Below are 16200 nucleotides of genomic sequence, written 5' to 3'. Positions count from 1 at the left end.
ATAACATTCGAGAATCCTTCAGAACTGCATGAATTAGCGAGTGAAGAAGCATATGAGAAATACATAAAATCTGAGGAATAAAAATGGAACCCCTAAATTGACTAGCATGAAACAAAAATAAAATAAAAGCAATTAACAAAGTTTCATGAAGAATACGGTACTTACGCGTTTTCAAAATACCTCTCTGAAAATTACATATTATTGCACAGGGCAGAGAGCAATTGTTTTCAAAGGAGAAATCGACCTTGAATAATCCTACTCTGAAATCAAAGTTAACACTGCCAGTAAAGGAGCACGTGGAAGCCAGCACCAGACCACAGGATGGGATGAGAGGCACCCACACTCTGGTGTGTCTGCCCAAGGTGTGCAGCTAGGATCTAATCATGAGAGAACATCAGACAAAGCCAAACTAAGGCACATTTTAAATTTTTACAAAATAACTGCCTTGTAATCTTCAAAAGCATCATGAAAATCCAGATAAATGCATGATCCTGAACTGGATCCTTCTGTCATTAAGGACATTATTGGAACAACTGGTAACAGCTGAAATGGGTCTGCGGTAGATGGCAGTGATGTATTCATTTGAATTTTCTGATTTTGAAGTTTGGTTTGATTTCTCTATGGAGAATGTCTTGTTTGAGAAAATGCAAACTGAAGTATTTCAGAGTGATGGATGGACCCCTTCCTTATTCTCAAATCGTTCAGAAAAAATGCTTCTCAGTACTAACTGCTATTATAAAGTTTGAGACGGTATGTGCATATACAAGTAATTTCAAACTTCCAGAGATATAGGTCTCTTTTTCTCCTTCCTTTTCTCACTACATATACACACCACACCCCAGATATTTAAAACAGAAAAGAGACACAGCATAATTTAGAAGGCTAAGTGAACCAAGATCTAACTGCTCCCAGGCAGTTGCACGGTCTGCTAAGGACCAAAATGGAATTGACAGATGAAAGTTCAAATAGCTAGTGAAGATGAAACAGTCAGGTTTTTAAAAATGTTTTTTTAATGTTTATTTTTGAGAGAGAGAGCTAGAGAGAGCATGTACAAGGTGGGGGGGTGGCGGGAGGATCCAAGGCATCTGTGCTGACAGCAGAGAGCCTGATGCAGGGCTCTAACTCATGAATCACGAGATCATGACCTGATCCAAAGTCAGAGACGAAGTCAAAGGCTCACGGACTGAGCCACCCAGGCACCCCTGAAACAGTTTTTAAGGTGGCTTTCTGCTTCCCCCATAAATACTCCTTTGGGGTTTAAACCCACCGTAAAAGTTAGTATACAAATATTTGTCCTGACCTCAAACCTTTTGGTCAGTGGGTCTGTTTGACCTCAAAAGTCAAGTCAAATAATCAGCTGACTGACATTTATTGCCTGACACAGACTGCCAGATCCTTCCTAAGTCTTACAAAACGATAAAGCCAGCCGCAGTCTGGGAACACCATCACAATGATGACATAAACTCTCACTAGCTTTCATAAACTACCTAGATTTTAATTCGGAATTTTTGTAGTTTACTTGGCTAAGAATTCACTAATTTGTTAGGTCACACTATGACAAACAAGGAAAAAAAAAACACTGAGTCTTAGTCCCAGGCAGGCCTACCTCTAAACTTTCAGGGCCCAGGTTTTGTAAACGTACAAACGGAGGGGCACCTGGGTGGCTAAGTCGGTTGAGCGTCCGACTTCGGCTCAGGTCATGATCTCACAGTTCGCGGGTTCGAGCCCCGCATCAGGCTCTGTGCTGACTGCTTGCTTAGGGCCTGGAGCCTGCTTCAGATTCTGTGTCTCCTTCTTTCTCTGCCCCTCCCCCGCTCACGCTTTGTCTCACTCTGTTTCTCAAAAATAAATGTAAAGGGGCGCCTGGGTGGCTCAGTCGGTTAAGCGTCCGACTTCGGCTCAGGTCATGATCTCGCAGCCCGTGAGTTCGAGCCCCGCGTCGGGCTCTGTGCTGACCGCTCAGAGCCTGGAGCCTGTTTCAGATTCTGTGTCTCCCTCTCTCTCTGACCCTCCCCCCCGTTCATGCTCTGTCTCTCTCTGTCTCAAAAATAAATAAACGTTAAAAAAAAAAATTTTTTTTAATAAAAATAAAGTCTCTGAGCTTTAATTTCTATAAAAATAAATAAATAAATGTAAAAAAAAATTAAAAAAAAAAAGTACAAATGGAAACCCGTATCACAACTACATATTTAGGTATACGTCACACTAACAATTAAAAAATTAAAGTATACTGTATTCTCCTGCCTTGACAGATATATGTTCTTCATTACCACCTGGAAGACAGGGTTCAAATGTGGAATCCTCACACTCCTGGGATGTTCTGTGTCAGAATGAGATGCACTAGAAAGCTGGTCCTCACCCCCTCCTCCCCCTTTCTTCCCACCTCTGGCTCTGTCCCACAAGGCAAGAGGCTGTGCCAACTTGGGTGTGGCCACCCAGGCCACTCTTCTTGACTAAAACACCTGCCCTTCAGGCCTAGGTATGTGGACATTGTTGCAAAGTTTGCACTCCAAAGGCAGATCAGGGAAGAAGCTCACCAAAGCCTGGGAAGTAAGCCTGGGACTGTTTGGCAGGAGATTCCAGGGGTCCCAAGTATCCACAAGGGAGTCCAGGACAGAGGGGTGGGGGGATGGACTCCAGATGGACATATCTCCTTAATCCCACGGAATTCTCACCCTGCGAGGGAACGGCTGGTAGGAGGCCAGGGTGGAACCTTCTAGAGTACTAGGGCCAGGGACAGAGGCCCTCTTTCCTCCCCAAGTCTAAGGGCAGAACTACTCACAATGTTGCTAGTAACTTGTGAACTCAGACAAATGAATTTACCTCTCAGGCCTGTCTGTGGCAGACAACTTTTAGGGGGGTGTCCTGGTATTTGGGGAGGCGGGCCCTACTAGCCTCATCTGATATGTGTACCAGCCCTCCAGCCACAAGTGACAGGGCCAAAGGTAGGTACACGGCCCAAGTCACACCAACCAGCTTCTTTATTCTGGGAATCAAGAATCTGAAAGTTAAAAACAGAGGCATGTGAAGGGCAGGCAGGACTCTTTATAGAAAAGCTAAATTCCTACAGCCTCCAAGTCTCCCCATCTGGCCTGGTCTTTCCCCTTCTCAGGTCACAGTAGTTCTAATGCCTCTTGTGCTACTCCAGGCTGCCTCTAACATAATGTCCCATTTTTTGGTTCAAACTGTTCAAAGTCTACTACCACTGGGGCGCCTGGCTGGCTCAGTAGGCAGAGTGTGCAACTCTTGATCTCAGGGTTGTAAGTACAAGCCCCACGTTGCAGGTAGAGATTACTTAAAAATAAAATCTTAAAACGCGTACACACACACACACACACACACACACACAGTCTACCACTGTCATTTGTAACAACTGAAAATAAAAAAAAACAGGAGTGCATGGCTGGCTCAGCTAGTAGAGCATTCGACTCCTGATCTAGAGGTCATGAGTTCGAGCCCCATGTTGGGTATAGAGATTACTTTAGAAAACCAAACCAAACCAAACGTAACCATGTCACCTAATCTATACTACAACAAATGCAAACGGTGGTACCCATCTTATGCACCCGACACTGGATTTACAATGTGAAAAACATGCTTAATGGCACCTACAGAGAAAGAACAGTCTTTCAGATGAAGCACCCAGCAGTGCCTGCCAGGTGGCGGCAAAACTACTTGAATGAACACACTGTAACAGGTAACTTTCACATCTCACTCACCCCTCCCACTTCTCCATGCCCTCAGCTCATGGATCTCTCTGGGTAGAATGCCTGACTCACTTCCCTCCACTATCCATTTCTTTTCCAGACAATTCTGAGTCTTAAAGATCTCAATCTGATAGTCTAGTTAAGGCTAAGCCCTCTTATTCCTCTCCTCAGATGGGTATCAGCTTCCTGAGGCAGGGACCAGTGAAAGGCACAGCCCTGCATAGAATAGACTGTCAATAAAAATCTGCGAGCTGATAGGATCCAACCTGCTTTTCATTTGCTAAAAAGCCCAACAGTAAATATAAAAGATGAACTCTCCCACACCGTTGAACAGACATCAAATTGTAGGGCTGTGCTGAGCCACTCCAAACAGCGGGCAAGTACAAATACATCAACGCAACAGGAGCAGGTTTAACACTCCGAGGCAAGATGAAATCAGCAAACCAATACAGCCTCTTAAAACCACACTCTCCAAAGCAGACTATCCACTCCTGTGCTTACAGAAAATACGATGAGCAAAAAAACAAAAAAAGCAAAGACGATACACATGTAAGTCATGTGTATATAAGATCACTATGTATTTCTCATATGTGTTTATGTGTGTTAATTAGAAATCCAATTGTATCACATACTGGAGTAGAAGGAATACTGAAAGGAATGTGTAATTATTGGGGAGCAAGGTTCATGTTTTCTCAACTTGTTCTGTATCTTCCAATTTTGGGACTGTAAACATATCTTACTTTAAGAAGCAGCCTGAACATCTATAATAAGGGATACAGCTCTGGCTGTAAAGCTAAATGTAAATCTTTGAAACGACTTTGAAAACTACAGATTTCTAGGCTGGATTTCCACACCTACTCGTGGGAGTCTATAGTTTTCAAAAACATTCTAACAAATGACAACCGCCATCCAAGACAAAGCTGTCACACTCAGCAGAATGGCAAGAGCCTGAAGTTACCAAATGTTACCATTACATACTGCTGATTCTGGAATGTGAATTGATAAAACTACTTGCAAGTAATTTAGCAGGTCTGGTAAAGTTGAAGCTGCACATACCCTAATTTCCCTCCTAAGTATACGCCCCAGAAAAATCACACATTTACCCAAGGAGATTATCTTTTCTCTCTCTCTCTCTCTCTCTCTCCCCCCTCCTTCCCCTGCCCTCAACTGCGGCACCATTTGTAACAAAAAAATTACACACCCACATGCCCATCAACAGAAAAATGGATAAATAAATAGTAATATATTCACACAACAAACACTCTACAGCAAAAAAACAAAAAACAAAACAAAATAAGAAAAAATGTCCTGCGTTGCTGTCCAAGATTACTCACTATCATGATGAAAATGTTCTGTATCTGTGCTTTGCGATACAGATGCCATAGCCACATGTGTTTGGTGAGCATTTGAAATGTGGCTAGGGAGACTGAACTAAATTTTTTAATTTTATTTTAGTCCATTTTAATTTAAATAGCCATACGTGGCTAGTGGCTACCATAATGGAAAGCAAAGTCCTAGAACTGCGTGCAAACACAGATGGCCTCACAAACATAAGGCTGCTCTTAAAAAGCAGGTGGCAGCATGCATACAATATTAAACTGATTGGTAAGAAGTTAGAAAGCATACCAAACAATTCTATACTCCTTGGAAATACATATGTAGCAAGAAGAAATGGGTGGGAATGAGAACCACAATTGAGGACAGTGGTTACTTACGTTGGGGAGGGAGAGCCAGGGGGTCAGGGGGCCCTGACCAAGCTGGTCAAGTTGAGTGCTTGAAATCAGGTGGTAACTACATGGTAGTTAGCTCTATACCTGCATCACATTCCAGCGTTAGATTTACAAACATGGGTTAAGATGCCGCATCAAGCAGGGCTATAACCGCCCCTCCCCCTTCCGGGTACTTTCGAAAATCCACACAAACATACCAGCCCTGGAGAGAAGACAGAGAAGGAACACGCAGACTGGCACAACAGGACAGGAAATGTTTTGATTTTTAAGTTGGACAGTGTTTTATTGTCATGTTCTGTAATCTGTATTGATGTATTATTTTGGGGTATCAAGTATCACAATAAAAAGACTGGATTGTGATGTGATGCTGGGAGAGACCGCCTCCCCTCATCTCTAGACAGACCCCCCCACCAAGGCAGCAGCAGCACCCACACCCCACCGGCCACCACACACACAGAACTGTCCTACGTGGGAAACCTATCAGCACTCCACCCAGCCCTGCAATCTGCACCCTGTATCTCCTGCCCCGGGCCCCCAAACCAGGTGATTCTGACAATTAGCACAGTATTGAACACCTCTGGCCTAAAGGTCTTGGTCTAGGCAACCCCATGAACTTACTTCTAAATATTCCTGGCCAAGCCCCCCTGTTCTCTTTAGAACTGTGTTCTCTCAGCCCAGCTCAGATAACCTAAACCATTACAACCAAAGTATTAGGAAGTTAATACATTCGGTTGATCACAAAGAAAATCGATTCGGAAATTCTTTTTTAAAATCACGATCTTGGGGCTCCTGGGTGGCTCAGTTGGTTGAGCTTCCGACTTTGGCTCAGGTTGTGATCTTGTGGTTTGTGGGTTCGAGCCCCACGCTGGGCTGCTGCTGCTGTCAGTGCAGAGCCCACTTCAGATCCTCTGTCCCCCTCTCTCTGTCCCTGCCCTGCTCACACTCTCTCCCTCCCAAGAAAAATAATAATAGTAGTAATAATAAAATAAAATAAAATGACAATGATCTCCTCCAAAGCCAACACACTATGTCACAGGAGCAGACACATCACACTGAACAAACATTTCCCGGGTAGGACCGTGCCCGGTGCTACACCAGGAACACGGTGGCGAACAGATCCGCCCTGCCCTACAGAGCTTGGACTCTAGTGGGAGAGACCCTAACAAGTCCCTCGTTGTGCCAAACCCAGATGCCACCTAAAAGAGGAGGGCTGAAACCAGTCTGTCCCTGGAATGTTCCCTTCAGGACGGGGGTGAGAGGAGATGAATTGTCCATAAACTGCTCAGAAAGGGGGATCAAAATAACGAATCACTACTCAACTGTGGAATTTCACAACTGATTCATGACAAGAGTATTAACAGGGCCCAAATTAGTCCCCTACTATTTCAGAAACAGAGGTGAAATTAAATCTGTATTTCTTAGCATGTCCCAAACAAATCCTACTTTATCTTTAATTTTTAAAGAGCTGTTATGGAGAGCAACCACCACCGGTCATCTACTGGTGTCTGGCAGCATCTAACAATAAAGGAGACCTTTCACCCTAAAGGTTTTTCCAGAAAGGTCCCAAGTTTTGCATATTTTATCCCATTATCCCCATAAAACTTCAAATTATCCTAGAAACTCCAAGAGGATTCACCTTTTAAGTCGCAGGGCAAGCCAGTGCCCTCAGCCCCTGTACCCCCCTTCAAATCGGTCCCATCGATCTCGGGCAGGTCAAGGAACTTCTCTTAGTGACCGCTGTACGTGGAGACGACAGGACTGGAGGTGCTTCCCTGCACCCAACAGGCATTTTACAACTCACAGATGCAGAAAGAGCTGGCTGTTTGGGGGTGAGGGAAGCCAGACTCATCCTGTTCCTACATCTGTGCTTTCTGTCGGTCCTATCTCCTGTGACTAAATGCCCGTCCCGGCTTCGGTGCTTGGCAAACTGTCCTTCACGTGCCGCCTCTAACAACTCTTCCTCTGGGAAACCTTTCTGGACAGTTCTCTATCACAAAACTACTGCTCTCTCCTTATCGATTGTGCACTGATGATGTCTCCCCATCAGGCTCGTGCTCAAGACCTGATTCTGATGAAGTCTGTCTCCTACCTTTTCCTGGGCACCAAAGGAAGCAAACCACTGAGCACCTACCTCTGGGCTATGCGTTTTCCCACTGTTGTATTTATCATGATGACACATGTGTTAGAAAGGCCCAATATCCTCCGAAGCGGTGTGAAAACCACAAGCTCTATTTTTCCTCTTTGTTTTTTAAGCGTTTCTAATTTAGGAGCACAATGTGTACCTTGAAGCAAACGTGGCTATACAACATTTGGTTGAACCTAAGGGGGGGGGGAGGGAACCCTAACCAGAAACCTTTCGCAGGAAACAGGAAGTGGTTGCCTCCCCGCCCCCATCCTGCACTTTGAGCATAACCCAACTACTTATTCTGTACAATTTAGGCAAAAGGGCATAACCTCAATCAAGGAATTTTTGAGTTGGAAGACAACTTCGAGATCACGGAGCGGACTCTGCCCAAACTGCGGTGGCGAAGCGGCAGCCCCACCGGTCAGAGCCGGTCCTTCCACGGCACTCTCGGGGGCTCGGTGAGGTGGCACAAAGGCAAGGTTCGGAATCCCAGGGACCCAGGGACCGTAGTCAGGAATGCACCGCATGCCTCACAACCTTCAGGGCTCGGGGCTGGAATCCAGGCCTGCATTGTCCAAGTGAAACAGCTGACTAACAATGTCAGCTGGGGAATATTTTGATACCTTCAGATTCGGCCCCTGTGGGAAGAGGCTGCACGAGGAGCCCTGTGACTGAAGAGCCCTAAGAATGGTACGCGAAGGCCACTGGGGGCCTACCAGGGCCGCCCGCATTCTCCTCATAGCTCGCTAAAGTGGCCCCCCGAAGGGGTTTCCAGATCTGCCCCAGTGGGCACCACCGGTACTGACTCAAGGGAAACTTCCAGCTGTGAAGGGCTAACAAAGCTGGCCGCTCTCCCCATTTGAATGTAAAAGACCCGCCTCAATCAGGGAAGGCCTTTAGGCCATAAAACCCTTCACACCAAGGCCAAGTGTCACACTTGTAAGAGGGTGTGATTTATGAATTGACAGCACCCACAAAGCTCCTTTTGTGCTCCTCCGTTAGTTAACAATTTATCTCCCCCCACCGAACTCACGGCGCTATTCAGATAGAGCTCGACTGGGCCTCAGAAAGAAAGAAAAGAGGGAGGAAAGAAAAGGACCCAAGTTTTGGCCAAAACACCAATGTTCACTCTGGATAATTACCGGTCCTGTGAATAGACACCAAAATTAGGGCTTAATAATTCCTCTGTATCACACTCCCAGCAGCAAACTCTTCCAACACAAACATACAGAGCAAGACGACGAAAATCTCCAGCGCAGCCCTGCGGGAAACTCAACAGAGTTCCACTTCTGTGGTTTCTGCAGTCTCTCTTGTGGTTTCTGCACTCTCAGAATCCCCCCGTTAGAGCAATTTTAACTCGAAGCTCCGACCAGCTGTTTTTCTTTCTCAACATTTCAAACTACAAAGCAAAGAGTAAATATGGGCTCGGTCAAGTCTTTCCTCGGTTCCACAAAACCAATCCCGGCCCCTTCTGTCTGGTCTCCCCCATCGCATGACTCCCTTCTCAGATTCCAACACTAGCTGCCGAGATCATCTCCTTCCAAGTCCCCGCCACTCCTCTCTCTGTAAAATGAATTTAAATTACTGCGCGAACCAGGCTGAAAACAAAAAAATACACATCGGATAGTAACACTTGTCAACACGGAGGCCTTTATTCTTAAAAGGTAATCTGGTGGAAAGACGACCCCAAACATTTCATTGTAAAGAAGCAAAGCATATGCAATTCAAGCTTAAACGGTCTTCCTGCCCGCTTAGGTAGGACCTTCCTAAATTATCTAACTATCCCCCCAAGATTCATTTTATGCAAAAGGGATGGCCTTTGCTCAAGAACAGTGGTTCTCATACTGCTCCAGATACTAGAAGCCCAAATCGGCCCACACACCACGTCAGTCCTGCAGGCATGTTTTCTTTTGTCTCCATGGGGTGAAGGAACAGCATTCAAACCAAGGTGAACAGACTGGTGGTATTTAAAAGTTTGGGACAGAGCCTATAAAAAACACATCTCCAATTCTGTTAAAAATTCATACCCTGCATCACTGGGTCCCTACTCGTCTTCATGGCAAGAGCTGGCTGCCACTAAGCAGCAGTCATCCCCTTTAAGTGGGACGAGCACTGGCCCGGCTTATCCAGACCCCACCTCCCCCTTCAAGACTACACGCGTGCTTCCCCTGCTTGCACATGTAATTGCCCGTCCCCTACAAGGCTCCAGAGTTTCTGATCTTTGATCCCTTCACAGTACACATACCTTTTTGACCATAGTTGTTTCAGATGAATCAAGTTTTGCCCTCTTGGTATCAGGTCCATCTTCTACTCCTTGGCTAACTTTGGCAACTTTGGTTTTCTCCCTAGAGGGTGACAAAGCGAGGGAACGGAGTTTACTCTCTGAATCATGCCATTAGAACAAAAAGAGCATCATCAGCTCACAGAATAGGATGGTAATTAAGAGCAAAAGCTTTGGAGTCAGGCAGATCTGGGTGGATTCAAATCCGAGGGTGGCCAATGATTATCTGATAAGTAAGTTACCTACCACGTGGGAATAACAATCCCTGACAGAATTGCTGTAAGATGAGAAATAACAGGGGCGCCTGGCTGGCTTGGTCAGTTGAGTGTCCAACTCTTGGTCTTAGCTCAGATCATGATCTCACGGTCCGTGGGATAGAGCCCTGCGTCGGGCTCTGTACTGACAGACAGCATGGAACATGTTTGGGATTCTCTCTCTTTGCCCCTCCCCTGCTCGTGCACTTTCTCTCTCAAAATAAATAAATAAACTTAAAAAAAGACAATAATAAATTGCTTAGCACACCTGCCTAGCATATAGCAAGCTCTCAATAAGCTTTATAAATTTCACTTGAATCATGAAATAAAAGCCAAACTTAATGCCTCCCCTCTGCCATGGGGAACTCACATTAAGATAACCTGGGCTGTTTTCTCTACTGTGACTTCTCTATTTCTAGTATGCCAAGAGAACTAGAGTTTCTGAAAACCATAAAATGCCAAAGTTACGAGAAATCTCGAACATGTCTGCCCTGCCCTCATTTTGATTTTACAGACAAGAAATTTGCAGACCAGGGACACATGGGGAGCTCAATTGGTTGAGCGTCCAGCTCTTGATTTCAGCTCAGGTCATGATGCCAAGGTCATGGGTTTGAGCCCTGCACTGGGCTCCACATGGAGCATGGAGCCAGCTTAAGATTCATTTTCTGTCTCTCTCTCTCTCCACCCCTCTCTTCGGCTTGTGCTCTCTCTAAAATAAATAAATTTTTTTAAACTGAAAGAAAGAAAGAAAAAAAGAAAAGGAAGGAAGGAAGGAAGGAAGGAAGGAAGAAATGAAAAAGACTTGCAGACCAGAGAAATTTCAGTGATTTGCCTAAGAAGCTGAACAAAAGAGGGGTGCCTGGGTGGCTCAGTCAGTTAAGCGTCTGACTTCAGCTCAGGTCATGATCTCGCGGCTTATGAGTTCGAGCCCTGCATCAGGCTCTGTGCTGACAGCTCAGAGCCTAGAGCCTGCTTCAGATTCTGTGTCTCCTCCTCTCTCTGCCCCTCCCATGTCATGCTCTGTCTCTGTCTCTGAATAATAAATAAACGTTAAAAAAAGCTTTTTTTAAAAGAAGCTGAACAAAAGAAGGCAATTCTTTTTTTTTTTTTTTTTTTTAACGTTTATTTATTTTTGAGACAGAGAGAGACAGAGCATGAACAGGGGAGGAGCAGAGAGAGAGGGAGACACAGAATCCGAAACAGGCTCCAGGCTCTGAGCTGTCAACACAGAGCCTGACGCGGGGCTCGAACTCACAGACCGTGAGATCATGCCCTGAGCCGAAGTCGGACGCTTAACCGACCAAGCCACCCAGGCGCCCCAGAAAGCAATTCTTGATTCTTGGTAGGAAGCTTCACCTACCACACAGGGTGTCTTTTTACCTCTTAATAGCAAGGGACATACAAGAAACAACAGCCAAAAACCCACCACAGAGTTTTACAATACGGGTATCATCTGCCATCTCTCATCTAGAAGCTGCAAGTTCAAACCACTGCAGGTCCCATCATGTGAGAATCCCCACGGTCTGCAACCTTGATATTCAAAATGAGAGGATGAGGTGTGTTTGTTACACCAAAGCAGTGTCTGGACTTTGGAGCTTTTCCCAGGTAGACTGGCTGAGTGTGCCTCCAGAGTTACCCATCTGACTACTCTGTACTCACTTTACTACCAACCTGAAAACACAGAAGCCAAAACTGAGAAAGGCAATCCAAGCAAGCCTCCCCTATACAGGAGGTGTGTGGTTTCACCAACTGAAGTCCAGGCCCATCAAATACCCACAATGGTGTACTTTGATTCCTAAAGAACTCTGCTTTATTTAGGATTTAGATCAGAACGTTATTTTGGAAGACGGGGCTGCATCTCCTACGATTCTGAACACACAACCTATATAATCAGTGAGCTGAAAATGAAATGGTTTCTGAATATTCTAAGAACACTTTCCTTAGATGGGTTGTTCCCCACCAATGAGTAAAACTGTATTTTTCTGAAAATGTTACGTTCTCCCCTCCTCTCCCAAAACTTACTCTACGAATTCATGCTCTCCAAGATTGGCAAATGTGTATCCATGGTAGCCAAAAACATCTCCTGTAAAAAACTTGATGCTATTTTTGTGACAGATCTGGTCAACTTTAACTATGACATCCCTGGAGCAGCAAGTCAGACAAACCTGCAGAAAGAAAAAATTCGCTGGGTGTGAGTTTTGCAAACTGTGAATCACTGCCCTGATGTCTAAATAAATCTTAATGAACAGTCTCTCTGGGCATGTCTAAAAGCCAGTTTTGAACTGGTATAACAGGTTCTTTGGATCCTATGGTTAGAAGACAAAAGACAAGTTGCAGGTTTCAGGAGAAATATAAATTGCAAGACCTCTACTTTCAGCAATCAAAACAAAATGGGTTTGGCTAGAAAGTAAAAGCTATTCAATGAATTTATTTCCTCTATTCTGTAAACATAAACAAACCACATCTCACAGTTTCCGTGAAGTGGAAAAAAAACAGTAACAATTTAGCGTAAGTTACTTTTAAATTACTAAATCTATTAAAATCTGAATAAGCTATCACAAGAAGCAAAACCAGTTTTAAGTGACCCAAAGGTCACTTTAAATACGAGGGCATTTTTCCCCCTTCTTCTGATTGATAGGTTAAGATAAAAAAGATAAACAAGTCCCGTTGAGATTAGTTTTCCACAGTTTTCCACAGTTTTCAAAGTGAAACTTTATCTGAATCTGAGGACAAAAGAAAAGGTTACACACCAAGTGACCTTCCATTCAGACGTAGACAATGAACCGGTGATTCACTCAATGGAATTATCAATGTTGCTCTGAGGCCCCTAGGTTGTGTTCCAGTAAGTTGAAGCACTGGAAATAGCTAAGTTTTACGGCATAAAACACCTTTTCAGGAGAAACTCTGTGATAAGGGCTATGAAAACAAGTTCCAAATTGCACATGTTTTCTTCTAAACATAGAAAGTTGGAGAAGTTACAAAAGGATATTTTCATTTGACAGAACCTCTTTGCTGCTGTCTGGCAGCCTGAATACCGAAACAGCCCACAGAAATGAGTGCCTCTGGTGTCATTCAAAGGATGCAGCCACCTAAGGGAAAAAAAAATCATATCTAAAAGGCAAGATACCCACAGTTGAACATGCAATCAAGCGACCAAAGGGAACTCTGCAGAGTCAAAAGTGAATGTAAAATCTCCAAGGACCAGTCAAACGTGGCCCAATGAGGCAGTCACCTCACCCAGCACACAGGCTTTATACAAGCAACCGGCCCGGTGCTTCGGTTCTTAGAAACCCTCTCTTTAAGTGCTAGAAATTCAAGGGGCAGCTAGAATTAACTAAATGTGGTTACTATGGATAAAGAAATGAAGAGAAGATGGTCCAAACAGTCCAAACAGAAAATGTTCCAATACTTGGAAGATACAAGATAGAATTGGAAAAAAAAAAAAAAAAAAAAAAACCAGACAAAACGCACAGATGATCCATCATTCCAAGCACATATTTGAACAGATGCACATATGAAATATAACAATGTGGAAAAACAAACTACCCAACCCAAATTCTAACCTCTCGTGTAATGGGCCTTTCATTTAAAAAACAAGTAGATCATCTGTGACTATTTCATGGTTATCCAACATTTGTTTAGCTTTTCCTGGGTCCAGGGAACCATGTCTGAAGGTCACAGACGCTGAAACCGAATTTAACTTATCCTTTCACCTCTCCACAGATCTGGCAGTGAAACCAAATGAGGTTGGATATGCCTCATTTGGCTTATGACTAGTGAATTTGTCTCATTATCCATGGCAACGTGGTCAAAGTGGCTGTGTGAAAGAGACAGACACGGACCAGGATCAGGTGTGCTCTTTTTTTAAGACAAAACACAAGCTGTAGTTTGATATTTCTAACCAAAAAAAAAAAAAAAAAAAAAAAGCAAGCCTCTACTACAGAAATTAACTACCAACTTGTTTTTAGGAGAAAACATTTGCAATAAAATGTACCAAAGCTATGTGCAAAGATTCTGGAAGGAATACAAAACACCAATGATGAAACCTGGTCTAAAGGAACATATGCCCAAAGAAGAAATCAGCAGACAACAAGTCACAAACAGCCACAGCAGAACCAACAGACTGGATCTACCTACTGACACATTCAACGTGGAAGAGCAATATGCTAATAAGGCACATACACTAAGGCAATACAAGACTTGAGACTACAAAGGCAATGTACTGAGCCTAAAGATTTTACACTCTTTATGAAACTTACAGCATCGAACTGAGTGAAAAATGACTCAGGTTTCTTTTCTATATTCTCAGTGTCCACCTTCACATCCACCATGGGGTTGAGATTCTGGGCTCGCTCCAAAGAGGCTTCAGCCCTGTTTCGGCCAACAGATCCAGTACGGATTAGAAACTGAGCTCCGGGGTCTTCTGGAGATACCTAGGAATAATTTTTTTTTTTTTAATGCTTGAATTTCGGGGAAAAAAATTTTTTCAAAGACAACGAACCCTTCCATTTCAAAGCATAACTAAAATACCTACAATTTAATTGTATTACTGTTCCAGTGGGAATTTGCCTAATGTATCCTCCATACACTCAATCCTTTGAAGGCTTTCAAGTAGAGACATTTTAATTTTTTTTTCACTTCGCATTGATAGTTAAAGAGCACCCCCTGGTGTTTGTAAAGAAAATTCACTCTGAACAGAAATGTCCACTCTTTCTTCTTCCACGATTAAATCTGTAACTGCTAATAAAGTGACACAACTATCAGTGCAAAGAATTTACCCCAAATATTTACTCTGTGCCAAACTTTAAGGATACTCCTAGACAAACAACAGTAGTTTAAAGGATGTAGTCCCTGACTACGATTGGTTTAAAATCGGACCAGTGAGGGGCACTTGGGTGGCTTAGTAGGTTAAACATCCCACTCTTGATTTCAGCTCAGGTTATGATCTCACAGTTGTGAGATGGAGCCCTGGGGCTCCACAATGACAGCGCAGAGCCTGCTTGGGATTCTCTCTCTCTGTCTCTGTCTCTCTCTCCATCCCTCTCTGCCCCTCCCCTGCTCATTCTTGCTCTCTCTCAAAATAAACAAATAAACCTTTTTAAAAAATTAAAAAAAAAAAAAAAAATCAGACCAGTGAGGGGCAGTACCTGGCTGGCCCAGTCTGAAGAGCACACAGCTCTTGATGTCAGGGTCCTGAGTTCAAGCCCCACGTTTGCGTGTAGAGTTACACACATACGTACATACGTACGTACATACATACATACATACATACATACACAAATATGCTAAAGAGGGGCGCCTGGGTGGCGCAGTCGGTTAAGCGTCCGACTTCAGCCAGGTCACGATCTCGCGGTCCGTGAGTTCGAGCCCCGTGTCAGGCTCTGGGCTGATGGCTCAGAGCCTGGAGCCTGTTTCCGATTCTGTGTCTCCCTCTCTCTCTGCCCCTCCCCCGTTCATGCTCTGTCTCTCTCTGTCCCAAAAATAAATAAACATTGAAAAAAAATTAAAAAAAAAAATATGCTAAAGAAAATCAAACCAGGGCAAAAATCAAACATAATTAAGAATGCTTGAAATGAACTCTTAAATTCAATTAAAATTCAGAAAAGAAAGATGAGGGGGGCTGGAGCAAAGGGAGGATTTCACCCACAAGGCTGGATGTCAGCAGAGAAGAACCTTAAATCCAGATAATACAATCACCTGACAGCTGCCAGTAGGGTTACAGATTCCCACTGTTCACAGAGCCATTCTTTCCACATCAAACATCTAATTTAACCATTAATCTCCAGTATGACCTTGCTACCTTCACCAAGACTGGATTCAATACAAACAATCTCCTCTCCTCTGGCCAACTCAGAGCACATACTCGCACTTGCTAACTTTTCTCCAAGGAAATGAGCTGGTCCTCCTCCCTTTCAAGGCCAGCCCTTTAACAGTCTCCTTGACCTTTCCTGTCCTGCTTCTTCAGGGATCTCATTTCACACTGAGAAGCTGTACATCATAGAAGTTAAGAGCAAGGCTCTGAAACAATTCAAGTTGGATTCAAATCTTTGGCTCAACCACTTTAACTGTGTGCCCTTGAGCGAGCGAGTACATGGGAATCACG

The 16200-nt window shown here is 44.0% G+C and overlaps 1 protein-coding gene across 3 annotated transcripts in view; it reads right to left on the bottom strand.

Moving 5' to 3' along the window:
- Positions 1 to 16200, bottom strand: part of SAE1 (SUMO1 activating enzyme subunit 1) — a 73740-nt gene that overhangs the window by 40566 nt on the left and 16974 nt on the right. For 2 of the 3 annotated variants that reach the window (XM_027037907.2, XM_027037905.2), the window contains exons 3-5: positions 14357 to 14530; positions 12120 to 12262; positions 9808 to 9907 (exon numbers count right to left, since the gene is read on the bottom strand). In XM_027037907.2, the coding sequence (XP_026893708.2) occupies positions 9808 to 9907; positions 12120 to 12262; positions 14357 to 14530 (417 nt within the window). The remainder of the gene's footprint in view (positions 1 to 9807; positions 9908 to 12119; positions 12263 to 14356; positions 14531 to 16200) is intronic. The other variant, XM_027037908.2, reaches the window with a different exon arrangement.

Source organism: Acinonyx jubatus, chromosome E2 (genome assembly GCF_027475565.1).
Source record: "Acinonyx jubatus isolate Ajub_Pintada_27869175 chromosome E2, VMU_Ajub_asm_v1.0, whole genome shotgun sequence".
Lineage (NCBI taxonomy): Eukaryota > Metazoa > Chordata > Mammalia > Carnivora > Felidae > Acinonyx > Acinonyx jubatus.
This window is presented reverse-complemented; position numbering and strand designations above follow the sequence as displayed.